Genomic DNA, 26,803 nt, shown 5'->3' on the forward strand with positions numbered 1-26,803 from the left:
TTGCTCCAGTTACAAATGATCTCAGATGAACATGCTCTGTAATAATGGTGCTCAGAGGCCTGGGACCTTGCCCTGAGAGGGAATGGTGGAGCACTAGCTTAGAAGTCAAGGAATCTGTCCTCTGGTCCCTACCTGATGACCTGCCAACTCAGTGATGCTGCCACTGCAATCCCATCTATTAAACTGGAGTGGGAGGGGTTCTAAGTGGGGAATGGTTACCTCTGCAGGCGAAGGATGTGGCAGAGGGATGAAGTTAAGTAAGATGCAACCACATGAGACTACTGTTGCTTTAGTTCTTTCAATGATTCTGATTATAACGACACAGGAGACAGTGTTGACCTAGCACTATGTCTGGAATACATCTCTAATACTTGCCAATCGTATAAGGCACCCCCACCTCCTTTTTATTTTTAATAAGAGAAGGAAGGCTTTGCCTCAAAGCTTTAGATAAGCATTTGTATCTCACTAGAATTTAATCAAATTGCTTTTCAATCGATGGTATTAACAGTAAGGTAGTTTCCTTTAAAAATAAAATTTAGGCTAAAAAAAAAATCAGTCATTTTAAACATGAGCATTAGCTAAACAACAGCTGAGCTAGCCTGTGGATCTGGTAAACCTCATGACAATGGCATGTGGAGGACTGAGTTCTGTGGAGCACTTCAGTGGGGAGTCGGTAAATAATCAGGTCCTTGAAGACTGGAAAGGTCAAACCCCAGAAGTGTTTCCTAGGTCATGCTGGTTGACTTCATCTTTAAATGCTGCACAGAGAGTGGCTTCTCACCTGCAAAGAACGCAGCACCCTCTTCAGACCCTCATAATCTTTCTCTGTGAGCGGCGTGAGCACCGTCATGGCATCCTCTGTTGACTGGCACTGTGGACAGACGTACTCGTCAATGAGCTCTGCCTCACTCTGCAAGATGCCAACGCAGCGCCCATGGTACCAATTCTGACACCGGTCACAGCCGATATAAAATCTGCAAGATCCGAAATGGAAATGTGAGTTCAAAACAGATGGGATGACATGACTTATAATTTACTTTAAAAAAATAATAATGAAACATGCATCTGAAAATATTCTAACCCTGGGATATAAAATAGTTTCAGTATTATAATTATTTTAATACTTCTGAAGATTGACATTCCAATGTGTTAATTTAGTATTTCCGATGTTAAGAACAAGCATTAAAGGTTTAAGAACACTGTCAAAATTGGAGAACCAATATGATAAAAAAAAAAAAAAAAAGGAGAACATTTAATTGACTTTAAAGCTCAAAACAAAATAAAGACAAAAATCTTTCAACTAATACCGTATCAAATGGGAAGCTGGTACTGGCCACCCAACTGGGAGTTCAAAATCCTAAACGCTAATAACAGAGTCTCAGAGCTTATTCCCGAATTAGTGTTTTACTAACCTGCGATAAAGCACCATTTCAAAACACTGATAAAAGTCCAAACAAGTCAGGCTATTTTAATCTCATTAATTTCTGCATTACATATTGAAGAATCAAGTCTACCGTTAAACCACATTTTCCCCAATGCATCTCAAACATTCACTATGAAGCAGCATAAAGTTTGAAGGGGAGGTAAAGAGGGAAGAAGAGAAAAAAAAAATTGGAAAGGAATTTGTAATGTAAGTGTATCATATATGCAGAAAAGTATCTTGCTTTTTATTTTAAAATAAAATAAGTAACCAGTCAGAGCAGTTTGGCTTCCTAAATTATTAAATATGATGCTCTTATCAGAACTCACTGTGACTCATCATAAGGTGTTCTGCAGATACAGTACAATTCCTCACTGTTGCCCTCTTGTGCCCGTTTACAATCATTACAGATGTACACATCCATTTTCTTAGCCTCCTTTTCTGTGATGCCAACACATTCTCCATGATACCAGTTAGTACAAAGATCACAGCCAATATAGAACCTAAAAGCATTCACAATGAAAATGACAATGTAGTTGTCATTTTGAGCTGCATGGTACGTAAATCTGTCTTCCCTGTCCTGATTCACGTTCTTACAGGGTAACTTTCTGCAATGAGTCAGCTAAACATCCTGAATCCAGCCATTCTAACCCTGACAAACTGCAGCATTTGACGCTGTATCAAATGTGGAAACATAAAAGTCGCTCACATCCATTTCAACAAATACACTGTTGAGTGAAATGCGGGTCTTTAAAAAAAACACACTGGGATTTGAAAAAATAAACAACACACCGATGGTAATGTCTCCCTCTTAATGAATGTGTGTAAAACCGTCACAGGCACAAAAACCAAAGCCAAAGAATCAAAGACTTACATCTGTCAAACCTATGCCACAGAAGCCATTTCAAAGTCGGGGCTATTTCTTAGATAGGTTTGAAAATGTATCTCACGATTTAAATTTGAAAACAAAGCAAAGCGCAAACACCGAGGAGAAGTTACACTACAAGGAACATGCAGGAGTTCAGCCAGGGGCAGAAGATAAAATGGTCAAAATGTGATATGAAGAAGAAAATTAAAAAAGGTACATGTAGGAAGTCTACCAAGTTTTCTAAATAAATATTGGAATTTATCTGTAGTAAGATTATGACATGGGTCAGTTTTTCAGTTAGAATGTGTGTGACAATGTGGAGAGCGGCCAGGTTAATTAGCTGGTGAGAAACTACTTCAGTTCAAAACCAGGGATACACTGTGTGGAGAGTGATATATGGATTGTTAATCTAAAAACAAAAGGGTCTACAAGATGGGGCCATATAAGTGTGTCACCGTGGGTAACCACAGTCAGTCAACCTCGAGGCCTTTGTCGTTTAAGATCCCAAACAGCATAGTGGAGACTATCTCTATGACAAACACAGTGTATCTTCAGTGCTGACGGGTGCTCTGGAGGAATGCCTGGTCAGAGTCACAGCAGGAATGAGTGTGAACTGCAGGGAATGAGACTGGCCTTGCTGACACCCCTGGTTCTACCCAATGTATTTCTTGGCAGATTCACCTAGAGGAATCGAAATAGTCCTCAAGCTTCCAACTAACCTGCTTTTGAACATCAGGGAGTAACAGACAGTTGTGTGGTGGGTCCTATTACCACTACCTTTTTCCTTCTGAATTACAACCCTCGCATGCTTTTCACTGCCGCAGGTGGAGGCCCTGGGGTGTTTCCGTATGCTGCCTTCACCAGGCGGTGTGCTGCGTGTTCTGGAAGTAAGCTCAGGACTTGAATTTCAGGTTTTAGTCTTTCTCACTGGATTCCCAAACCAGCCTAGTTTGGTATAAGAGCTCACAGAATATTCCTTAAAACTCTCCCCAGCTAGAACAGGGAATGAATGAACCTGGTATACTGAAATGTTAATAATGAAAGAAAGTAAAAAATATGAAATATCCACAAAATAACGATCTCAATACAATGAACATATGTACGTGTGCCGCATTTTATGCAATTTAAAAGTTGTGTGTGAAATGAATTTCTATGATCTGAATATTTTAAATAGGCCAAAGTGTCTTGTTACTTAAGGAAAATCCATAAGCAGAGCTTTTTGTAAAGAAAGTATATCATGTTGTTTTGTTCTATAAATCATTTAGTATAATTTGCCTAAAGGGAGGCACACGTGTATTGAACCATGGGGAAAATCAGTTAATAGGGTTCTACTTTTTATATCACATCTAATTTCTCATAAAGTAAGACAATGAAAAGTGAAGATGCCTATACTGATCTGCGTTTAATTCAATACACAGCTGAAGTTACCAACAAAAAGTTTTGATTTAGCACTTCCAAACGGATTATAATTTAAACAGCATCACTAAAATAGCTCCAATGTTACAACTTAAACATCACTGAAGAGACAATTTTATTTTATAAACGGATTAGGCATCTACTTACAGTAGACATTAAGCATCCCTAATTCTAAATGATCGCACTTTTTAGCATAATCAAACTTTTGGGTATTGTAAAATTAATACTGCTGTTAATTTTGGTTTTAAAACGTTGGCCTGCATACGAATGTTGAAAATGGAAGCTAAATACCTAGCTGAGTGATAAAAATGATAGAAAAAAAAGTGTAACCACATTTATGAATTAATGTCTCTAAAATCTTGTATATATAACCAAATACAAGTCACAACTATCAAAAACAGCTTCCAGTTGCCGTGCTTATCAAATTTTTGAGTGTCATTCTCGAGGAATGAGTGAAAGAACTCCTTTTTGTATTTTTCTGACTTCTGTCCCCAATAAGAAAGTGGGAACTTGGACAAAAATACTAGGTTACAGTATTCTATTGCAAAAAGATAGAATTACTTGCAATTAAATGATAAAAATTCCGAACCATTCCAACTCAAAGCCCTTTCCACCATTTGAATCTAGGTTGTCTCTAGGGTTGGATGTAATCATGGGCTTGTGAAGATTCCAGAAAGGATGATGTCAACTTTGGGCGGTGATAGTAACACACTCTTTCTTCAGAGAGCATTACTGACTGATCTGGAATTGATCCAGAGAGAAAAGGAGACAGCAAAGGAGCAACAGAAAGCTTATTTTTGACAGAAAAGAATATGATGAAGGACAAACATGAATCATGAACACGTGGGGGAAAAAAAAACATAAATTTTTATTCTAGTGTCAAGGTTAAGAATATCAGATGCAAGACCACAAATGAAGTATCATTACCCTTATGTTTAACTATTTTCATTTACACTGCTACTGATATCCTCATTTTCTTCAAAACTGGACACTTAGCTACACTTTTAAGAGAATAAACTAGAGCTCAGAAAGATCTACTCACTTAGATTCATCGTAAGGCGTTTTACAGATACAGTAAAGCTTTGTGTCCTTCTTAGTTTCCTTTGAGGTAGTAGAGATCATTTTCTTCTTCTTGGACTTGGAGTTGGAGTCTCTCTCCTCTTCCCGCTTCCTTTTCTGGGAAGCCACAGGCAGCGTGGTCGTGGCCGTGGCCAGAGGGCCCGGGTGCTGTGGGGGAGGCGGAGGTGGAGGCGAAGGCGGAGGGGCTGGAGGTGCGGGCGGTGCTGCGGGGCAGGTGGCAGCTACTGCTGTGGCCTGCACCATGTCTTTTTCCTTCTTAATTTTCAGGTCCCTCTTGAGCTCTTCCTGTCATCAATTAAAGAAAATACCAGACCATCAACAGACTTACATAACACCCTGGCCAGAGGACCTTACTTCCCCTCCCTTGTCCGAGGAGTTCCCTAGTTCAGTCTAAGGCGAGGGAGTCTTGCTAACTCCAGACAAGAGGGTTCTTACTTTACCTTAAACCCAAAAGACAGCTAGAAACAGAAAATGATAATTACACAACAGTTAGAAAGCTGCGAGTTATCTTCAAAGGAGGTTGGACAGAAAGATGAGCATGTGTATAAAAGAACAGTCCTTCTGACATGCCAGGGTCCTGCCCTGGTCACTGCGGTCGTCGCTCAGGACGCGGTTTCAAGTGTCCATACACGCTGGCTGCTTTCTCGGCTGGTCTCCTTCCGTCCCCTTAGAGTGAGACTGGACATACTGGACATGAACGGGATGTGACCCTCCAGACGTGGCCTGACCAGCAGAGTATGAGACAGATACGCCTTATGTACTGTGCTTCTATGTCTAGAATTTAAGACTTGAAGGAGAGCTATTTTCTCAAAAGAAATTTTGCATAAATTACAATCTTCACTTTTTCCCATGTGAAATATTTTATAGACACACCTGTGGTACTAAGCGCTACAACTTCTTAGAAATGATGATTAAAAGAGTTTCATTTTCCTAAATAATATGACGTGTTTATAACATAACGTTTATAAACATAATTTTAGGAAAATTAAGATTGTCAAGACAGTATAAAGGGTATTCACTTTGACCACCCCTTCAAGAACATTCCTATGACAGCATTAACATATGAGAAGTGTCTGCTTTCTGTATAGTTTCTATGTAAATTTAAAGCTGTTCTTAAAAATGATGTCTATTTGTTTCAAGGAAGGCAATCATAAATGATATATATACAGGTAGATATAAAGGACCAACTGCATATCTTCACAATAAGAATAACAGCTTAAAAATAATTTTTAAAATATACTAGTACACATAAATTTGAAAGCTGTTCTTCAAAGGAAATCATCCTAGCAATAAATTCTATTAGTTAAAATAATGCTGAATATTTTAAGTACAATTTTTCTCCCTCATTAGATTAGCAATACACTGTCAGAAACAACACCATAACATGTGTTGTTATGTGTCAGAAACAACACCATAATATTGTATACTAGGGTATCTGCAGTAGAAACAGCATTTTTAAATGGCGGCATAGTATGCAGAACGCAGGAAAATGTTCAATATATGCTGTTTACAGTGTGATTTTGATTAAAATGGGTTTTATGTAAACACCTATATTACAAATAATATATATAAGATATATCCTGAAATTATTTTAAAATGGTAATCTTTGAGGGGGGATCACCACAGATTATTGGCTCTTTTATTTTTGTTTCCTCTGACAATGGTTGTGACACCTCGATATTCATCTAGTAGTGACTACCTTACTGAACTCGCTCTTAAATTCTAATAATTTTTCTTTGGGGTTTCAATATAATCATACCATACACAATAACAAATTTTATCTTCTGTTTTGCTTTTTTTTTTGCTTAACATGTTAGCTAGAATTTCCAGAGATGCTGAGTAATGATGGTGATTCTGGGAATTACCACCAGTTTCTGACTCAGTGCAAAGATCTCTAATGTCTCAGAGTTATGTGCAATGCTCATTGGTAGGATGACCTACTAATTTAATACATTTAATATTTCTCACTTTTCAAAATGTACAAGACATTTTTAGAGATGCTTTAGATAGCCTACTTCTCTTTTAAAAAACTGTTTAAATATGTATGAGTAATCTTTCATTTTTCAACAAATTCTCTAAGTATACAGAGGACTAGCCATGCCTGCAGGATCAGTTACAAGTCAAGGAAGAAATCTGGCCTTATTTAATGAACACACTTAATTCTTCCTTTAACCTTATTTCACCATTTCTCTGTCTACTTTTCTCATGAAACCTGGCAACTTTTGGCAAGACTATGTTGCAGACAGTAAGAACTACAGCCAAGAGGATCCTCAAATGTTTTAATCAAAAGTCTAATCAAACCTCTCCAAGTGTCTAGTTTAGAGATTACAATATACATGTATACATAAACATCTATCTTATTTTAAAAGACATGTTCCACTGATTACTACTTATTCTAGGAACAAAAATGTAAATTCTAGAAAACAAACTCAGATTTTAAGTTTAATCACAATTTCAAAGGGGAAAAAAGAGTAAAATCTGATGCTGAACACTGGACACGGGAGGATAGAAAATACTTTCTTACCTGCACTTCAATTTGTAGATCTTTGTCGAGCAGCGCTCTCTTTTTCAGTATTTCAGCTTTGAGCTGCTCTTTGTGCTTGAAGAGCAGGGCAGAGAGCTTGCTGGCATTCTGTTTGCTACGTTTCTGTTCCACACTCTCTTCTCGCTTCCGTTTTTTTGCTGCCTGTTTTTCTTCTTTATCTATCTTATCCAAAATATACTTCATCACCTGGTTACAGACAATCATTCTAGAGAGAAATACACAACCTATGTAATCCTGGGCATTTTATTCTGAAAGGCTTAAGACATAATTTTTCTGTGTCTCTATAGTTGATACTAACTTTCTGGGACTGGAGAGCTTCAAAGAGTGCTTCAAACCAGTCACAAGAATCTATTAGTACTGAGTGTTCTGATTTAATAAACTCCAATCAGGATAAAACACAAACTCAGAACTCCCGTGCATGTGTGTGTGTGTGTGTGTGTGTGTTTGTTCATGCGCACACTTTGGGAGAAGAGACTACTGTACAGTGAGAGCCCGTGTAATGGTACAAACACTTCTCCCTACCTTTGATTCTCTTCTCTTTCTGCTGGAGTCATGGTCTTTTTCTGTTTTAAATGTTCTATTACAGCATTATGCTTCATCACCACCTTCAGGACAGAATAAAATCCAAAAATGCGTATTTTATAACGACTACAAGTTAGCACAGGGGTAACAACAGTAGAAACCTGAGCGTGTATATGTGTTTCCCAAAGAAACTAAGAATTTTATATCACAGTACAAATAAAATTAGAGCTACAGTATGCGCCAGGTGCTTACCATGTACTGGGCCCTGCACTGAGAGAAGCACTTGCCATTAGCTCGTTCATTCACTGTAACAATGCTGAATGGTAGGGACATTTTTATAAATGAGATACTGAGATACAAAGAATTTACTAACTTGTCTGAGAGTAAAGAATGAATACAGTTGTAATTTTAACCCAGCTATCATCCTCCAATGATCATGTTTTGAATGTTATGTTCTCCTTCCCAGGCATTAAAGATCACCCCATTCCAGCCCATCCCCACCTTATACAGAAGTTAGCATAAAGAGAGACATTATAATTCTCAGTTCATGGCCCATACACTACTGAAAGCTGGAAAATAATGCACTTTAAAATACTGCAGATGACATTTAATTTTATAAGAATATTACCATACATCTTCAAAATCCCTCTGCTGCTTAACGAGAGCTTCTAACAACAGTATTACAATCATCAAAGTTGCTAAGAGACTAGATCTTAAATTATTCCAATCACCAAAAAGAAATGAAATTATGTGACATGACAGAGGAGTTAATTATTGCCATGATGACAATTATAAGATACAATCTGTGTCAAATAAGTCACACACCTTAAATTTATACAATGCCACATGTCAAATATATTTTAATAAAAAATAAAAAGTGCTTCAACATACATGACCTAGTTTAATCATTACAATAGCCTTGCATGGCTGGAAAGAGAGTTTTAAGGAGGATAAAGCTCAGGGAAGGTGAGTGAGCTTCATGGACTGTAAATGGGAGACCCAGGAAGTGGGTTCTCATGACTTGGGAACATTTGAAATCCACACAAACTCCTGACAAGTGCAGAGTACTGCAAGCTGTAGATGCAAAGAAAGCTTTCTCCAGTAATGTCAGATATTATTTATTATACATGAAACTTCATTTCAAGTAGAATAACTCTAGTTCATCTAAATTGCCTTACTTCACTACGAGACTACTGCACAAGGTTGCTTTTTATTTCTGCTATGGAGTAATGGGACTTAACGCTTCTTTTTTTAAAACAAAGCTATGACTGGAAATACAAGTGAGTTTAATCTGTCTGTAAAATCTGCTTAGTCTACACACAAACTAAGGAAGGACAACTGCGAATACCTTCAAACAAATCGCCATGATGCCTCAAGTGGCTTCAAAACTTAGTCAAACCTTCAAGTTTCAAAGATACTTAAACTTCCTATGTCCATTCTTCCCATCTTAGTTCTCCCAAAATACGGGTAGTTTTCACCGGTAAGTACTGGCTGTTTATACACAACAGAGTTCCAAACTGTAAGTCATGTGATACGTTTTGGCCAATGCAGTGCTGCTTCCAACTCGAAGCGACAGTGGCTTCTGTGTCTCGTTTACAGCAAGCTAACACAACCAAACACTACGTCTAATGCACAGCGCAATCATTCAAGCTACTGGACATGCTGCTTTTACTTAACAACTTTACCTGTTTCTGAATGATTTCACTTTGATTAGAAGCTTGGAGGGTGTGTTCCCGCTTAATTTCTATCTGTTGCTGCTTCTTCTTTTGCTGCTGATCCCTGAGTTGCTGAACCCTCTGCAACTGCTCTTGCACACTGGCTGCCTGCACTGCGACCACATTCTGAATGTGGTGAGTCTGCACAGGGCTGCTCTGCTGAATCTGAACGGGTAACTGGAGTTTGATCTGCTGGGGCACACCACCTTGCTGAGCCTGTATCTGAGCCACAACCTGCGGCTGGATCTGGGAGAGAACCTGGACTTGTGGTGGCAGCTGCGGCACAGCCAGGACTTGGGGCTGAGGCTGCGGTACTTGGAGCGGAGGACGGGGCGGGGATGAAACAGCAACTTGACTTAACGTTTGTCCTGGTGAAAGAGTTTGAGTTGAAGACTGTACCTGGGGTTGTGACTGTGGCTGGCCCTGGGAAGGTGTCGGAAGAGATGTATGTGGCTGGATTGGAATCGGTTGGGAGGCTGGAGTCTGACCCTGGGCCTGCTGTCCGGGAGACACTTGGGATGGCGTCGATGGACGTACTCGAGTCTGTGGTGGGCTCTGGACGCGAGCAGGAGACTGTCCTTGGACATTGCTCTGAGGCGGACACTGTCCTGCAACCTGGGGTTTGGAGGACTGTGCTTGGGTGGGCTGTGCTTCAGGAGGGACATGGGAGGCCACAGTTGTTTGGGTCTGAACTTCAGGCTGAGTCTGAGTTTCAGGCTGAGCTGGGGATGGGGACTGGGTTTGGGGCTGGGGCTGAGCTGAAGGCTGAGCTGAAGGTTGAGCGGGCTGCGCAGGCTGAGGCTGGGCTTCTGGAGGACTCACGCTCGACGGCGGAGCTGGAGGCAGGCTTTTGGCTGGCTGCACCTGTGTCGGGGATGATAATTTACTCTGTCTTTGTTCACTTGTACCTGTGAAAAGGCAAGAGCAAATACTTATGACTCTAGAACGTAAGACTGTAGTTTAAGAAGAATTTGAAGGGGATTTTCTAAAGGTGAGAATTCTACATTTCAGGACGGAGGACTGAGGCTTAGAAATGCTCCATCCAGAAATACTTTGGTCAGGACTCGCCTAAATCGGGGAACCCTCCCCATGTTTACGGCTGCCCACCACACATTTTGCGAAGTCTCCAGAGGGCTGGCTTCCAAAGCAAAGCGCAGTCTCTGGACATCAGTCTGGTCTTGTGGCCCAGGCTAAGCTACCCATATCCCTCTCCTATAGCATGGGGTCAGTGAACGACAGCACCTTGCAGGGGAGGCTCACAGAGTGCTCCGATTTTGGAGCTCTCAGTCCTAGCTTATGAGCTGGACAGACCATCTGCCCGGCGAGCACGTCCGTGATTCACTCAGCAACTACAGGTCTGGGGCAGAGCAGGAGCGGGCACAGTCACCACGGCACATTACTACTGTGCACCACCCCCTGCTTTCCTGATTTCCTAAAGGGGTGGAGGGGTGGCGACGGAGTCTGTCCGGGCAAGAGACCTGGTCGAGCTCTGGTGAGGCTGACCAGTCAGCTGTGGACGCTCATCGGCTTGGGGCACATCCTCCCAAGGTAAGCCCCAGTCCTCTTGCCTCCTGTGTCACCCAGCAACTTGTGACACCAACGAGCAGCACTTCTGACAACTCCCAAGTTCTACCTGCTGCTGTAGTAGAGACGGTGGTGGTGGTGCTGCTGGTGGTGGCAGCTGTGGTTGCCAGTGGGGTGAAGAGGAATCGCTGAACGGTACCATTTGGCATTGCAGCTTGCATCAGCTGCTGTCCTGGACCCGGAAGTATAGTCACCCCTTGAGGTATCAACTGCAACTGCCCAGTAGTCTGACCTTGTCCTTGAATCACTACTGTCAAACCTTGATTGCCACCCTACAGAAAAAAACACCTAACATGTAAAGAGCATTCAAAAAGTGTCAATCTGGAAGTATACTGTTTTTATGTTGAAAAGATCCTTTAAAATAATGGAACTATGTATTTGAATGTCTATGGAATAGTACCAAGATAAATACAGGTAAGCTAGAAGAACAGTATTTATTTCAAAAGACTGATGGTATTAGTGGAAAAAACATGAATTAACAGTCCAGAGTTCCAGTCCAAGTTCTACACATGGAAAGCCAGGAATTTGTCTATGAGTAACACCACTTACCTGGATCTAAGTCTCCCAGTCTCCAAAATAAGAGCATTGAAGTGACTAAGGTCTCCACAAAATTCTGAGTTTAAATCACCTTATTTATATTCATATTATTTTATAACGTTCAAAGCATCTTCATACATACTTTAGACATGCTTCACTTGATTCTCACAATAGACTTGTGACTTTGTGGAGTAAGGAGAGAAAATATTACTACACTCTTCCTACCAATTAGGAAACTCAAGTTAGTAAGTTCAAGTCCCTTGCCTACAATTAGAGAGCAAGTCCAAGGTGAGACACAGTGAGAAGCCCAGGTCTCCTATCAGTTTTTACACTACGTACCAAACGATCTATGGAGTGTGCGCATGCTGAAGCACAGCAAGCTTAGCGTTCTACACGTGGGATGCAAACACCACGTGAGGAAGGTCACTAATGTCCGAGTCATCACCAAAATGGGGACCAGGAACTAACAGCTCCATGTGTACTGCCACTTCTGTCCAGGACTTACTAATCCTCAACCACCAGGAGCATGAGGGAGAATTAGAAAGCAAACGTGTTGACCAGTCCACCCCAAATCTCCCACAGTCAAAACTGACACTACAAAGTTCACTTATTAAGCTCCAAGCACTTTTACTCAGGAGCCCTGTATTCACTCTTGCTTTTCTAAAACACTTCTTGTGTGCACAGTCAAAACTACATAAAACACAAAGCATAGTTTAAAGAACTATGAAGTGAAGATCTACAAACCCAGCATTCAGGTCATCATCGCTGGTACCCAAGAAGCTCTGCATGGGACCTGCTTTGATCTTAATCTCCTTCCTTTTGCCCTAGAGGGAAGCACTGACTTCGCGGATACAGTACCTGCATTTCATCGTGTTGTGACCACTGAGGTGTATACAGATCTCTACGGGGCCACAGGCTCATGGCTTCAGGAGCACCATTATTTACAAAGAATATGAAGGGTGCCCTTAGGTGCCCCCTCCAGGAAGGCAATGCAGCAGCCCCCTAACTCTGCACAATGTAGCTAGTTCTGCCTGTTTCTGAATCTCAGGCAAGTAGATCATAATGTATGTTTGTTTGTTACTTGTTCTTTATTTAGCTCAACAATGTAGTTCTACATTGCGGTAGTTTGTTCATTTCAGCTGCTGTAGGAAGGCATCACCACTTTACTGATCTAATCGATGGCCGCTGTGTATATTCATGTCCATTATTCTGGTGCTCAGATGAACAAGAGCCTTTCGAGAGAACATACCTAGGAGGGCACCTACTGTGACCTGGGGCATGCTTGAGTCTTCAACTTTGCTAGAAAGTATTAAGGAATTTTCCAAGGTGGCCAAACCAATTTACATTATTATCAGTTGTATATGAGAGTTCATTCTACTCCATGTTTTTGCTTTTCTTGATTTTGTCTGACATTTTACTTTATACCAATCTCTTAATATATGGTTTTAATACACATTTCCCTCATTACTAACAAAGTTCAGCAGTTTTTTGGATTTGTGGACTTTTAAGAGTTCCTCTATTCTCCTCAAGTGTGTCTATTCTTATTTTCCACCACGTTATCTGGATTTTTTCCCGTCTTAATCTGTAGTAGTAGCTCTTCATTTCTGGAGAGCGATCCTTGGCTGGCGACATGTATACCTTCCCCTCACTCTTCTCACTCTTTCATGTTTGATGGACTAAAGTTCTTACTTCTAATGTTGTTGAATTTATAAATCTTTTCCTTTATGGTGAGTATTTTCTGTCTTTAAGAAAGCCTTTCCTACCTTCTAACAAGTACTATAGTCTTATCTTTCACAGCCAGGACTTTAATCTTCCTGGAGCTGAGTTTAAGAGTGAGGTTGTGGTCCAAGCCAGGACCTTTTATTGAAAAGTCTGTCCTTTTAATGATTCACACTGCCATCCAAGTCATATATCAAGTGTCCACATATACATTTGGGTCCTCTTCCACTGTTCTGTACCGACTGGTCTACCTATCCTTGTGTCTGAACCTTACTGTATTAATTAGTGAAGGACTATAATTTAAAGTCTTTATATCAGGTTACTACATAGGGCAAATCCTCCTTTTCTTCAAAAGTATTAAAGAGTTATTCTGGATCCTTTGAACTTCCATATAAATTTTTTAAAAATCAGCTTGTCAAACTTTAAAACCTCTCTCTTAGGATTTTGATGGCAACCACATTCACTCTATGGATCACTACTGGAAGAACTGATAGTAACACTGGGTGTTGCAAGAAAACAGCTTAATGTACTCAAAATTTATTTTTCCCAAGCAAATTAGTTAACTAATAAAATTTTGGTGGTTCAATGTGTTATCCACCTTGCTATTATAGCACACAATCTCAGCATTCTGGACAGTTGGGTATCACATCCTGCCTTTAAGAAGTACTTTTCTTTGACTTTAGGAAGCAGCCATTTCTTAAAACAAGTACATTTTTAAACCTCTGAAAATAAGTCCATGTTTTAAAACTTACAGCAGATGTAAATAAGGTCACTTCTAAAGTGAAAAGGGAAGTCATATTACTTACGTGGCCCTGTGTTAACTGAGTGAGCTGAGCCATGGTAAGTTTCACCTGTCCTTGCTGGGGACGAGGGGGCTGTGAGGTTGAAGGCTGCAGATTCGCAGTGGATGTTCCTGAAGATAACCCTTTCTGTGCAGGTGTGGAGGAAACGGTACTAGGGGCAGAGATCGCAGTGGAGACAGGCTGCCCTCTGATGATCTGTGTCACCACCTGCTGAGGAGCACCTATGTAAACAGGGAAACATTAGAGTGCTTTTGTGCCCGGAGTGGTCCTCTGAGTTGAGATTTATCTTTCAACACTTCGCATGAATGTATTTTCTCAATTTTCAAAAAGACTTATGGGATGCCGACAGACAGATGCCTTTAGTCACATACCCATACCCAAAGGACCCACCCGGTTGTCAATGAGTCAGTTTTCACTCAGCTCACTGACAACCTCTCTCCCATTCCTGCTCTCCGTAGAAGAGTTCAAAAAACAAACAAACAAACAATGCTCTTCCTGTGACTCTAAAGCCAAAATGATAATAGGGAAGATGGAGGAGAATATGTAAAAAATGCCATTAGGCAGTCTTTCCTTAGGAATACAAATTAAAAATAACACATAATTAACTAATGTAAATTTTAAATAAAACATATATAATCTGGAATATTCTGGGCCAATTATATTTATAAATGAGCTTTTCTTACAGCTACCTGCCAGTCTGGGAGAACCAAGAGGGCAAGGACCCCTATATCCTCAATATTAGAGCAATGTGCTTAACTACTGCTTTCATATTTACTGTTCAATAACTATCTATAGAATGAATGAAGTTTAATTGAAATAGCTCTATCATCTTCTTTAAAAACTGTTTCTCATTTAACCTGATAAAACTGGAAAAAAAAAATCAGATGGTAATTTTTGGTAGCTAGTTTTATACTTACAAAGTCTGAATTCATTATTCATTAGTAAATAACATCGTATTTCTGAAGTTTTATGTTCGCATCCTGTTTGTCCTTTTGTGTCTACATATATATTTCTGTGTATATTTCTTTTAATGATTTGTGGTTAATATTACTGCATTATATATAAAATTAAATCTATTTTGACCCTTAGAACACTTTCCCCTTTTCTTTTTTTAAATAACACCATGGTGAAATCCCTGCTTATACATTTTTTTGTGTTTCTAATTATTTCCTTAGATTGAACTCCTCCCAAAGATTCTGTGTTCACAGTATGCACACAATACTAAATTGAATTTTAGAAAGGTTATACTCACTCATACTCCCCCCACCACTGGGTACTCATTTCATTGAACCTTTGCCAGCCCCATCACTAAAGTGACATATTCCAGCCATCAGAAACAGTATGACAGCATTGCAGTGCCTGTGATTCTTCAGCTGGGCTAGTTTTCTCTGGTAGCATGCTCCTGAATTCTGGTGGCTTGTAAATATGCTTTAAAAATTGGCAGGATAAGTTTTCTTTCTTTTCTCTTTCTTCTAAACTGTTCTTGGTTACTGTCATCCATTTATTCATAAAGATGAATTGAAAAATAGTATAGTGTATGTAGACAAGCGCCTGAATTTATGAACTTCTGGCCCCCAACACTATGTTCTTGTACTGAAGTTCAAGGAACAGTTCATGGAAAGTTATTTCATCATCTTGTATTGATACAATGTCATCATAATCACAGATGAATAAAAGGGTTTGGACTGACTGGTTATATGGTGTAATTCAGATGATCCCCAATATGTACGTGTTAATTTATTTTTAGATTATCATTGAAATGAAAATTCAAAAATTAAAACACTTTTTATTCCATCTTGGGAATGTACGACTTTGGGAAAGGCTAGCGAGCATGGTGGTAGGAATAGGGATATGCTGACCAGCACACACTCAGACACCGACACACACACACACACACTGCACACATCCACTCTCCCTCCATCTCCCTGACCACAGGGATATGCTGACCTGCACATACTCAGACACACACACACAGAGCACACATCCACTCTCCCTCCATCTCTCTGATCACAACTCCAAAGACTCTTCACTGGGCCCCCCAGCCCCACTGGCCACCTTGCTTTTCAAACAACACACCAGACACACTTATATATATTCACATATGCAAGTCTACTATCACTTATCATCTATAAACTTTTCTTCATCTTTACATGAGTTTTATCTTCCCTTTAAGTTAGCTGCCTGACAGCTATTTTTAAATACAAATAGATATTAAATTTCATCAATTGTCATTGTAGTATTAACTGAAATAACAAACCATACTTTCTTCTCTGGGATAAATTTTGCTTAAGCATTAGGGGATTGCTGTTTCAAAAAAATGCCATGTTTTATACTAGAATTATGCTAAATCTGTAAAATGAATGGGGAAAAAAAAAAAATCAAACCCACCCCCTGCTCTTATGCCCTGAAACTATTTCTTATAAGAAAGATATTGTTTTCCAACCATTTTAGAGAATTTTACCTATAAACCCATGAGGTCTAGAATTCTTTTTTGTAGGTAATAGTATGGCAACTTTCCAAATTTCTTCCCTTGATATGAGTCATTAAGACTTGAAATTTGGGGGCTTCCCTGGTGGTCCAGTGGCTTCCAATGCTTCCACTGCAGGAAGGCGTGGGTTTGATCCCTGGTCAGGAGACTAAGATCCCACATACCATGTGGCATGGCCAAAACAATTTTTTTAAAAAGACTAGGAATTTATAAACATAGTATATAACTATGCCTTGTTATTCAAAAAGATTTAGTTCACTCTATTGTTACGGCACTTTCTCATTCCTACTTTTAGTAAACTAGCATTTTGTTTCCTTTTGTCAAGATCAGACTTGCAAAGGAAAAGAGTTTAATATTGGCCTCTTTTGCCTTATAATCATTATTACTTGTATTTATTTTACTTCCTCCTATTTTCATTTAAGACTTGTTTTATATATTTTTCTAACTTCTGATTAAGGTTTAATATGGGTTTTTGAGTCTGTTTTGTTCACCAACATGTTTCAACTGCCTAGAGTAGGTGCTCAAATATTTGTTGAATGAATGAATTTGCCTCTCAGTTCAGCTTTGCAGCCTGGCTTAATTGCTATTTGATAATCCATTTGTTGGAGAAGGCAACGGCACCCCACTCCGGTACTCTTGCCTGGAAAATCCCATGGATGGAGGAGCCTGGTAGGCTGCAGTCCATGGGGTCGCTAGGAGTCGGACACGACTGAGCGACTTCACGTTCACTTTTCACTTTCATGCATAGGAGAAGGAAACGGCAACCCACTCCAGTATTCTTGCCTGGAGAATCCCAGGGACGGGGGAGCCTGGTGGGCTGCCGTCTATGGGGTCGCACAGAGTCGGACACGACTGAAGCGACTTAGCAGCAGTAGCAGCAGCAATCTGTTTGTGATGACACATTTTCTTTAACATAAAAGTTACTTTTGAAAACATACGTTTTTAAATTCCAAGCAAATAAAAGTTATTAGTATAATACCTTAGTATTAATTTCTAGATTCACTACAAAAAACGTAGCCTATACATATTCTACTTTTTGGAATTCATCAATGTTTTACCTATGGCTCCTTTTAAGACCATTTTCATAGGAACAGCTCATAAATATTTGCAACTAATGCGTATTCCTAAAGGTACAAAATTGATATAGTCTGGTTCTGGTCTATTATGCTTCTGCTAATCCTTCCTTGATTTCAAATAGCTTTTGCTTGATATACGTCAATGACATCTTATTTAAAGATACAAGATTACATCTTCACTGCAATCTTTAGCTTTAAGCCAAAATAAAGAAAACGACCCTCTGTGTCCTGGTTTTTTTTTTTTTAATTTTGAATTTGACTTTGTTCAGTATTAATAGGATTATCGATGTCTTCTCTCTGCCCCACCCCCCTTTTTTTTGTCCTTTATTTCATGTATCCTTAACCATCTTTTTTTTTTTTTAAACCTTTTGTGGTAATCTGCTTTTAGGTATATTCTCATAAAGGTTTTTCCACTAAGTCTTTATTGGCTTCAACTTTTAATATGGGAGCTTTAACATTTACATTAAAAAAGGCAGGGATTGCCTCTGTAATTTTGTCTCATGCTTTCCATTTAAATGCTTCTTAGCCACTTCCTTGATTTTATCTATCCTTTACCACACAGACAGATTTCTTTGCTCATTCTCTTTATGCCAGTGATTTCAATGTATATATCCCATTAACTAGAGGTCTGAAGAACATTTTAAACAAGCATACTTGAATCTGCTTTTCTCTTATTGACAATGCCAGAAATGAAATAAAATCGATGGGGACATCCCATGATAAATCAGAAATTTAGTATGCTCTGAAATCTTAATTCATATTGGTATTTTCTAATATGTGGAGTGCCAAATACAGAATATTATAGATTTCCTACACTGGCTATTTAGATGTAAATGATAACGCTGGGGTGGATGAATACCTGGCTGTACCATCACAGGTGTTCGAATAATTGCCTTTCCTAGTGTTGACTGCTGGAGTGGAGTTCTAATCACCGTCATACCAGGGCGGATCTGAGGCCCTGTGATGACCTACAAATGACACAAAGGACAAGGAATTAAATGTTTTTAAAAGACTAGAGCATGATGGACTCAGGAACAGAGATCTTTAAACGTTCTATATTGATAAACATGTCTATAGAAATGACAGACACTCTTGGACATTACATATTAAATTATATGAAGCATCAGAATACAGACAGACTTTTGAGGGGAGAAAATATAATTCAAATCAGATCATACGACACTCCTCATCACTGATACCAAGAATAGCCTACAGACTAAAAGAAAAGAACAAGACCCAGGAAAGCTTGCTCTATAACCACCACAGTTGCTCATAGGAAAACGAGGAGTCCTATTTTCCCTGAGCTCCAATCTTTATCTGTAACCCAGAGAACACAGGAGCAAGATCGGAAGCCAAAAGCACTTTCATACGGAGCATATTACTTTCAGTGTTAGGTTTAGAACATTCTCAAGTCTGCAAAACATTAAGCCTTTTTCATAATACTAGTGCCAAAGAAATGATCTATCTAATATGTATGCGTCTCAGCTGATAGACTAGTTTCAGGGCTGTGGAGTATATTTTTCACTCTACTTCTTAGGTGAACATTCTCCTGGGTGATCCAGTGTTCCCTACTGTTTTCAATTAATAAATATTTTTGTAAAATCCTGGAAAAGCAATCTTTATGATTCACAAACTGTTCTAATGTGGTATTAACAAAATATTAAAAATGAACAGTTCACTAGAAATATAACTAACAGATTTTTTAAAAAAACCAATACTTCGTCACAGATAAAGTAAAAGGCAAAGAACAATTAGGAGCTGGATTAATCCTGGAGGAGGCCATTCTAAACTCCAACCAATGTGGTTATTAACATCAAATAAACCTGTAAAGGACTCTTACCTGGGAAGTGGTTGTGGTTCCTCCAGAGCCTGAGGTATTGGGCCTAATGGTGACTGTTGCTGTCCTGGGCTGGAATGAAGTAAAGGTTTGCTGACTTGCACCTGTACTCGATGGAATGATACCCAGGACTTTCTGCTGTACTTGAACAACGCCTTGAAAAAAAAGATGAAGACGTCATTAATAACTGCTTCTTTAGTAACACCTCAGGTACTGCTTGGGTTTTGAGGAGAAACTAGGTGTGGCGGGGGGTTTTAGTGGGCTACATAAAATGTGAGAGCCGAAGACTGAAATCAGTGAAAAGGAAATGAAAAATAATGGCAACAGCATGATCTGGCAAATGTGAGTGAAAACTCTCCACATTTCCCTTACCTCCTTGTGTTGCTGGCACATTTACAGCGACAATCTTGCTGTTTGCAGGAAGTGGAAGTTTGGTAATTACTTTTCCTGCCATAGTGACTGGATTGCCTGTAATTTGGAACGTCTGACCTGTGCTGGCAATGGTTGTAGCAGATGTGGCAGCTGTGCTGGTGGCTAATGGGGTATAAGACATTCGATAAGCTTCAGATTTAAAATAACCAGCAACGAAGTGACTTCTAGGAAGGCACCAATGCATGAAATGTGGCTCATTTTTGTATTTTTAAGAAAAGCATTCCACTCCACTCAAAGTAAGTGAACCATGTAAATGTTGAAAGTGAAATAATGTAAGAGAGGAGTTTCGCTAATGTAATACTAGGAACATTATCTGTAACAAACCTACTGTTACAGTTGGTTTGCTCAACCGGCTGCAGAAGAAAAAGAATTTTCTAAAGAAAAGTTTCATTTCAGTAGGTAAAGGACTGAAATTTCTTTTTCTTGAATGAAAGCAATCTTTTATTTAACCACAGGTGTGTACCTGAATTTGACTGGCCTTGCTTAACCCAGGTGGCAAAGGTTTGATGAAAGTTCTTGTTCTGCTGGAATGTTACTGTAGCGGGAGACCCGACTTTAGTTGTTAGTACCATTTTAGTTCCAGTTGTAACCGAGCCACTTATGGGGGCCACCATGACTTTCTGTGCTGGAGAGATGGTACTAGTCGTGCTGTTTGTCGGGGAAGTAGTAGAAGCTGCAATCACTGTAGGCTTCTGTTGTTCCAATCGTTTCTAGAAAAGTCAGGGAGAGAAATCATGAACAAAAATCATTTCAAATAAAAACGCCATTCTGTAAGAAGTCTGGTCACAATTCCTTCTAATCTAAGAAATTGCACCAAACTTCTAAAAATATTCTACTTCTAAAAATGGGCTCATATAAACTCACACCTGAATTTAATTTCTTGAGGAAGGCAATACTTTTATGACTCTAAATTACATAAACTTTATTAAAAGTAGCTTTTCACAACAAAAATTTGAAATGATCATGTTTTCCCAGTCCGTGCAAAGCTCCAAGCTTTGACTGAAAACACAAGAGACATGGGTGATCTTACTAGACACAAGGATATCGTGTGACTCAGTGGTGGAGTTTAGAACAGACAGCAAATGATGGGCCTGTAAAAGGATTTAATTTTATCATGATGATCATTTATCCAATAATAAAGAATGAGTCAATTTTTTTGGGGGGCGTGGGGGGCCTTTTCCATGTGACACACAGAATCTTAATTCCCTGACCAGGGATCAAACCCAAGTCCCCTGCAGTGGAAGAATGGAGTCTTAAACACTGAACCATTAGGGAAATCCCCAAGAACAGGTCAATATTTAAATATCACTATTCAAGTTGGCAAACCTGCAATCAAGCAAGCTGAAAATTATAAACGATTTTTCTAGACTTATAATCTTCAGATCAAGTATTTTTACATAAAAATCCTTAAGGGTATTTTATACAGAATGGTATAATCTGATCTTTCAGACCATAGGGTTATCAAAGACAATGTTTCTTTCCCCATAGATTGCTGCCTTTTCCTGACAGCATACTGACACGACAGCTTACGTTTACACATGTGAAAACTACAGATGGCATGGACTACAAACCTGGTGGGAGACCCTTTACCTTCATTATCCTGTTTAATGCCTGGATCTTTAAATTATGATTTAAAGATGAGGAAACTGAGGCTCAGTTCGTAAAACTAGTCTAAGGTCAGAGAGCTAGTACATGGTGGCGCTGACTGGCACGCAAAGATCAAATTTCAATGAAGTATTTCCTGCCATCAAAAACAGCTCAGCAAAGACAGCACACCCAGTCTTTTTACTGTTACTTTTGTACGTGTCCTGTATGCCTGAAAATAAAGGGAGCTATTTTACATAATTTCTCATTTCTCAGAAGAAAAGGAGTTTAGTTTTGGATTCTTGGAAATCTCATCTGACTAAATTAGTTATTTTTTTTTAAAAAAGGAGACCAAACACCTCCCCCTAAACACATAGCTATTTTCTGGGTCTATGCCTTTAAATATTGGAAATGTACACTATGGGAAATATAGCCAATATTTCGTAATAACTATAAATGAAGTATAACTTTTTAAAATTACATAAAAAATTACAAGGGTAAAAGAAATCATAGATTTGATATGTCCACAGAATCTGCTGGGTTTGTACACATATTCAAAAAGGCAAGTCTGTCATTAAATTCTAGCTGTCATTATTGCCTAATTTTTGCATGAAAGAAAAAAAGTTAAGATCATCTTCACTGCTAAATTTGAAAAGCATATTAAAATGAAGACTGGCCTGTTTCAAGAAAGATTCTGAATAAAGATTTTGAAGTAATGTATAAATTAATTATATCCTGCTCTGTTCAATTAAGCTATATCCAGGATGTATGTCTATCACCTCAGAAGCTGACACACATGGGAGAAACAGAGACAACAATGCTCCTGGGGGACTTACAGGGGAAATAAATCAAGTTCAGGTTCTGACTTTCAATTGCCAGAGAAAAGTTCGTTATCAAATGATAGAAACTGACTCCCTGCCCACCCCAACCACCAAAGCAAAACCTCAGGTTACATCGTAGGGATGACAAAAGACATCCATAAAAGGGAAAACAAAACAGCTAGCCAGTCTTTCCATAAGTGGACAGACACACATGACAAGATCCAAGTGTTGTTATCTCAAACTGTGATCTAAGTAAAGATGACCCATAGTAAGCCACAGTAAAAGATATACAAGAACTTGAAAAATGTTTTATAAAATATGAGGGACAAGGTAAAATGTAAGCAAATGAAGAATCTGATTTTGTATGTAATTTTTAATTTAGTTTTGTGTCACTAAGTTAATGGTATCTATTTTATCTATATCCTGAAAATGTATATATTCAAGTTTAGCTAAAAGCTTTTATAGTATCTTAACAATAATTATCAACAATAATTAACAACAATCTTCTTAACAGTAATTATCTTTTACGTGGGTCCCTAAGTTGTCAGGCACAATTTGCTTTTTCATAGGCTACAGAGATTTTACAGATCAAAATTTTGCAGGGAAAAATTGTCCTTAGAAGCTACTCATCAGGACTTTCCTAATGGTCCAGTGGTTAAGGCTCTGTGCTTCCACATGGAACTCTGCTCAATGTTATGTGGCAGCCTGGATGGGAGAGGGATTTGGGGGAGAATGGAAACATGTATACGTACAGCTGAGTCCCTTCGCTGTTCACCTGAAACTACCATAAAACTGTTTGTCAATCGGGCATACCCCAATACATAATAAAAAGTTAAAAAAAAAAAAAAAAAGACTCTGCTTCCACTGAAAGAGGTGAGGGTTCAACCCCTGGTTGGAAAACTAAGATCCTGTCACACGACACGACACAGCCAGGAAAAAAAAAAAGAAACTACTCATTGAAATACAACAAAGAAGAGCTTAGACTTCAGTGTTCTTCAAATATGTACACTTTCTGCAAAAGCACAGCTTGGTATATCCACAGAATTACTTTCAAGTACTGAAATTAAGATACATGTGTGAGATACACGTAAAAACAAAACCACACAAACATATAATTACTGTGCTTTTAGCGTGCATGAATTTGGCTAAAAATGTCAATTCGTTGCCAGGTGGGACAGTACCAACTCCCCCACCTGCTGGGCAGCCAATCGCTGCTGTTTGAGGTGAGCCTCCATTTGGGCCTTGAAGTCCTCTGCCTTCTTCTGTTCACTAACCTTAGCCTGTTGCTCAACTGCTTGTGCCTTTTCTTTCTCCACTCTGCAGGGAAAGAAAGGAGGAATTTGTCAGAAACTACAGGCATACCTCAGAGATATTGTGGGTTTGGTTCCAGACCACCGCAATTACATAAATATAGCAGTAAAGTGAGTCACACGAATTTTTTTGATTTCCCAGTGCATATAAGTGATATTTACACTATTACTGTAGCCTATTAAGTGTGCAAAAGCATCACGTCTAAAAAAACGTACATACCTTAATTTAAAAAATACTTTGCTGTTAAAAAATGCTAATAATCACCTGAGCCTTCGGTGAGTACAGTGGTTAACGTCCAAGATCACTGGTGGGGAGTGGGGAGGGGGTGGGAGTAAGGTTCAGGAGAGGGGAAATGTATGTATACTTATGGCTGATTCGTGCTGTGGCAGGGCAGAAACCAACACAACGCTGTAAAGCAATTACCCTTCAACTAAAAAAGAAGATCACCGATCACAGATTATTATAAGAAATTATATAATAATGAAAAATTTCGAAATATTGTTAAGAATTACCAAAACGTGACACAGAGACACAAAGTAAACAAATGGCGTCAGGGAAACGGTGCCCACAGACTTGCTCAAGGGAGGGTGGCTACAAACCTTCAGTACGTAAAAAGAAAGAACAAACAAAAAAAGCAGTTATCTGCAAAGTGCAAGAAAATGAGCAGGCCTGTATTCTATCAGGCATCTGGAATCTAATATTAGGTGAAATCTGGCTAAATGTCATAAAAGTATAAAATTATCTCAATTTAAAAATAAAACATTAAATCAAGGTACTTCGCAACTGACAAGTGGATGATAACTCATAAAAATCAGGAAGAGGCCCTTAATAAACTACACATAGCTAGAGAATCAAAATGTGGATCAAAATTAGGACATACTGAATAAACTATTCAAGAATTCATTCTTGAATTCTGAAGTGACAGAAATGTTCAATATCTGATCACATGTAAGCCATTTCCTTACCTTTCAGCAAATGCCCTGATCTCCCATAATTCCAGCTCTTCCTCTGCCACCCAGGTTTCGATAATAACAGGGCCAGTTTGCTTGGGCGTTTCTGGTCTCTTTGGCCGCAGCGCACTTGATCGAAGGCCTTTCCTCTGAGGTGTAGGTGTTTCTTTGGAAAAGAAACCAGAGTATTCTAAGCAATATAGCTTCTAAAATTATAGTACTTCTGGCATCTTCTCTTATATGAAAAGCAAGGATTGGCAAAGTTTTCTTAAAGGGACAGATGGTAAATACTTTAGACTATGCAGGCCAGATGGTCTCTGTTACAACTTCTCAACACTGCCTTTGTATCATAAAAAGAGCCAAAAACAACATACATGTAAGCGAGTAAGTGTGGCTGTGTTCCAATCAAACTTTACTAACAAAAGCAGATGGTGGGTCAAAGCTTATGGGCCGTCGTTTGCTGGCCGCTGATATAAAAGTCCTATGAGCCTTTACCCAGCCTGTTCCCTCTGCCTGGACACTATTCCTAGCTCCCTTCATCCTCCTTTGACTGCTGCTTAATCATCCTTCAGACCACAGCATGGATACCACCTTCCTTCAAGAAGCACGGCATTCTCCTCCCAGGTGGGCTGTGGGGGTCTCTGACATGTGCAGCCCTGGCAATCTGTATTTCCCTATCACGGCACCGAGAAGAGGGACTGGAGAGTTGCTAATGGAAAGGAGGGATTGGAAACTATTAAGAATAGATATAATTTCCAATGATAAAGATTTTAAAAATGAAAAGTAAGGATAGACAAGCACTGAACCGTCCCATATGTTGAGGAAAAAGAGAAGCAGCAGAATCACAGGCAAGCAACAGAAGGAAACTGAAACAGCAGTGGGAGCTGGGCTGTACGAAGTGATAAAGAAGAGTGATCTCAGAAGACTGGCAGTGCTTTGCGTGGACGGCTGAGGTCGAGACTGGCCAGGAGCACGTTCTTCCATCTGTGTGCCTCTGCCCATCAGTGCTCCAGGACGGCCCTGCTTTAATTCTACTAGTATTCCATCATCTTCTAGGACAGGTACCCTCCTCGTTGGTACTCTTTTCAAAAAAGTCATTCCTTGACATTGAAACATGTAAAATATCATGTGGGAAACGAGTTGCCAGTCCGGGTTCGATGCGCGGTGCTGGATGCTTGGGGCTGGTGCACTGGGACGACCCAGAGGGATGGTATGGGGAGGGAGGAGGGAGGAGGGTTCAGGATGGGGAACACATGTGTACCTGTGGCGGATTCATTTTGATGTTTGGCAGAACTAATGCAGTTATGTGGAGTTTGAAAATAATATAAAATTAAAAAAAAAAACAAAAAAAAACAACAAAAAAGTCATTCCTATTTATTCACCAAGATGAGCTTTTGAGTTAATTCAATCAAGCTTCAAAAAATTAAATTTATACATGTGGGGACAATTAACTTCTATAAAATAGTAAGCTTCTACCTATAGACAGCATTTTCTTTTTACACATTTCTTAACAGATTTTTCCCTAAGCACTTTTACTATATATATAAAATAAAATTATTGACTTCTGTCTAATTATAGATCTTGAATCTGGACACCTTACTGCACTCTTTTTAGTATTAATAGTTTTGATTTTCAAGTATAGTACTATCATACCTTTTGCTTCCTTGAGAATAGGGCTGGATCCCATTCTTCTACATAACTGCCACCTAGTACCTATCATGTAGCTGTCCGTGTTTCTTTAGTAACTCTTTAGGCCTGTTAGGTTATTTCTATACTGAGCACTTATGTACGACACAAGAGCTTGAACCCTTGAGTCCACACATCTTCACTGACCACTTACATGTCAGATCCTGCAGCAGGCTCCAGGACTACACCCAGACAGACTTGAAGGCTTGAATCTTGGAGCTGATGGTCTGGTGTCAACCACTGCCCCACATCTTAATTATAAGAGGTATCTGTACCTTCCTCTGCTGGGCACTGTTGATTGTGGACATCACAGTGCCCAGGGGAATCTTGCTATGTTTATTATTTAAACATCATTTTAAAAATGAAACTGTCTGTGATGAAAAAGTATTGCTTTCAAAAGTTGAATGAA

General features: G+C 39.2%; 1 protein-coding gene across 18 annotated transcripts in view; it reads right to left on the bottom strand.

Annotated features, from left to right (window-relative positions):
• BPTF (bromodomain PHD finger transcription factor) overlaps positions 1-26,803 on the bottom strand; it is a 133,222-nt gene that overhangs the window by 10,746 nt on the left and 95,673 nt on the right. For 9 of the 18 annotated variants that reach the window (XM_059878594.1, XM_059878592.1, XM_059878590.1 and 6 more), the window contains 14 exons: positions 24,724-24,874; positions 23,641-23,764; positions 20,506-20,752; positions 19,983-20,144; positions 19,614-19,765; positions 18,633-18,741; positions 14,213-14,430; positions 11,200-11,422; positions 9,537-10,474; positions 7,852-7,934; positions 7,309-7,534; positions 4,747-5,069; positions 1,750-1,923; positions 782-974 (listed from right to left, as the gene is read on the bottom strand). In XM_059878594.1, coding sequence (XP_059734577.1) covers positions 782-974; positions 1,750-1,923; positions 4,747-5,069; positions 7,309-7,534; positions 7,852-7,934; positions 9,537-10,474; positions 11,200-11,422; positions 14,213-14,430; positions 18,633-18,741; positions 19,614-19,765; positions 19,983-20,144; positions 20,506-20,752; positions 23,641-23,764; positions 24,724-24,874 — 3,323 coding nt within the window. The remainder of the gene's footprint in view (positions 1-781; positions 975-1,749; positions 1,924-4,746; positions 5,070-7,308; positions 7,535-7,851; positions 7,935-9,536; positions 10,475-11,199; positions 11,423-14,212; positions 14,431-18,632; positions 18,742-19,613; positions 19,766-19,982; positions 20,145-20,505; positions 20,753-23,640; positions 23,765-24,723; positions 24,875-26,803) is intronic. The other 9 variants (XM_024980957.2, XM_024980956.2, XM_059878587.1 and 6 more) reach the window with 8 other exon arrangements.

Source organism: Bos taurus, chromosome 19 (assembly GCF_002263795.3).
Source record: "Bos taurus isolate L1 Dominette 01449 registration number 42190680 breed Hereford chromosome 19, ARS-UCD2.0, whole genome shotgun sequence".
NCBI classification, from domain to species: domain Eukaryota; kingdom Metazoa; phylum Chordata; class Mammalia; order Artiodactyla; family Bovidae; genus Bos; species Bos taurus.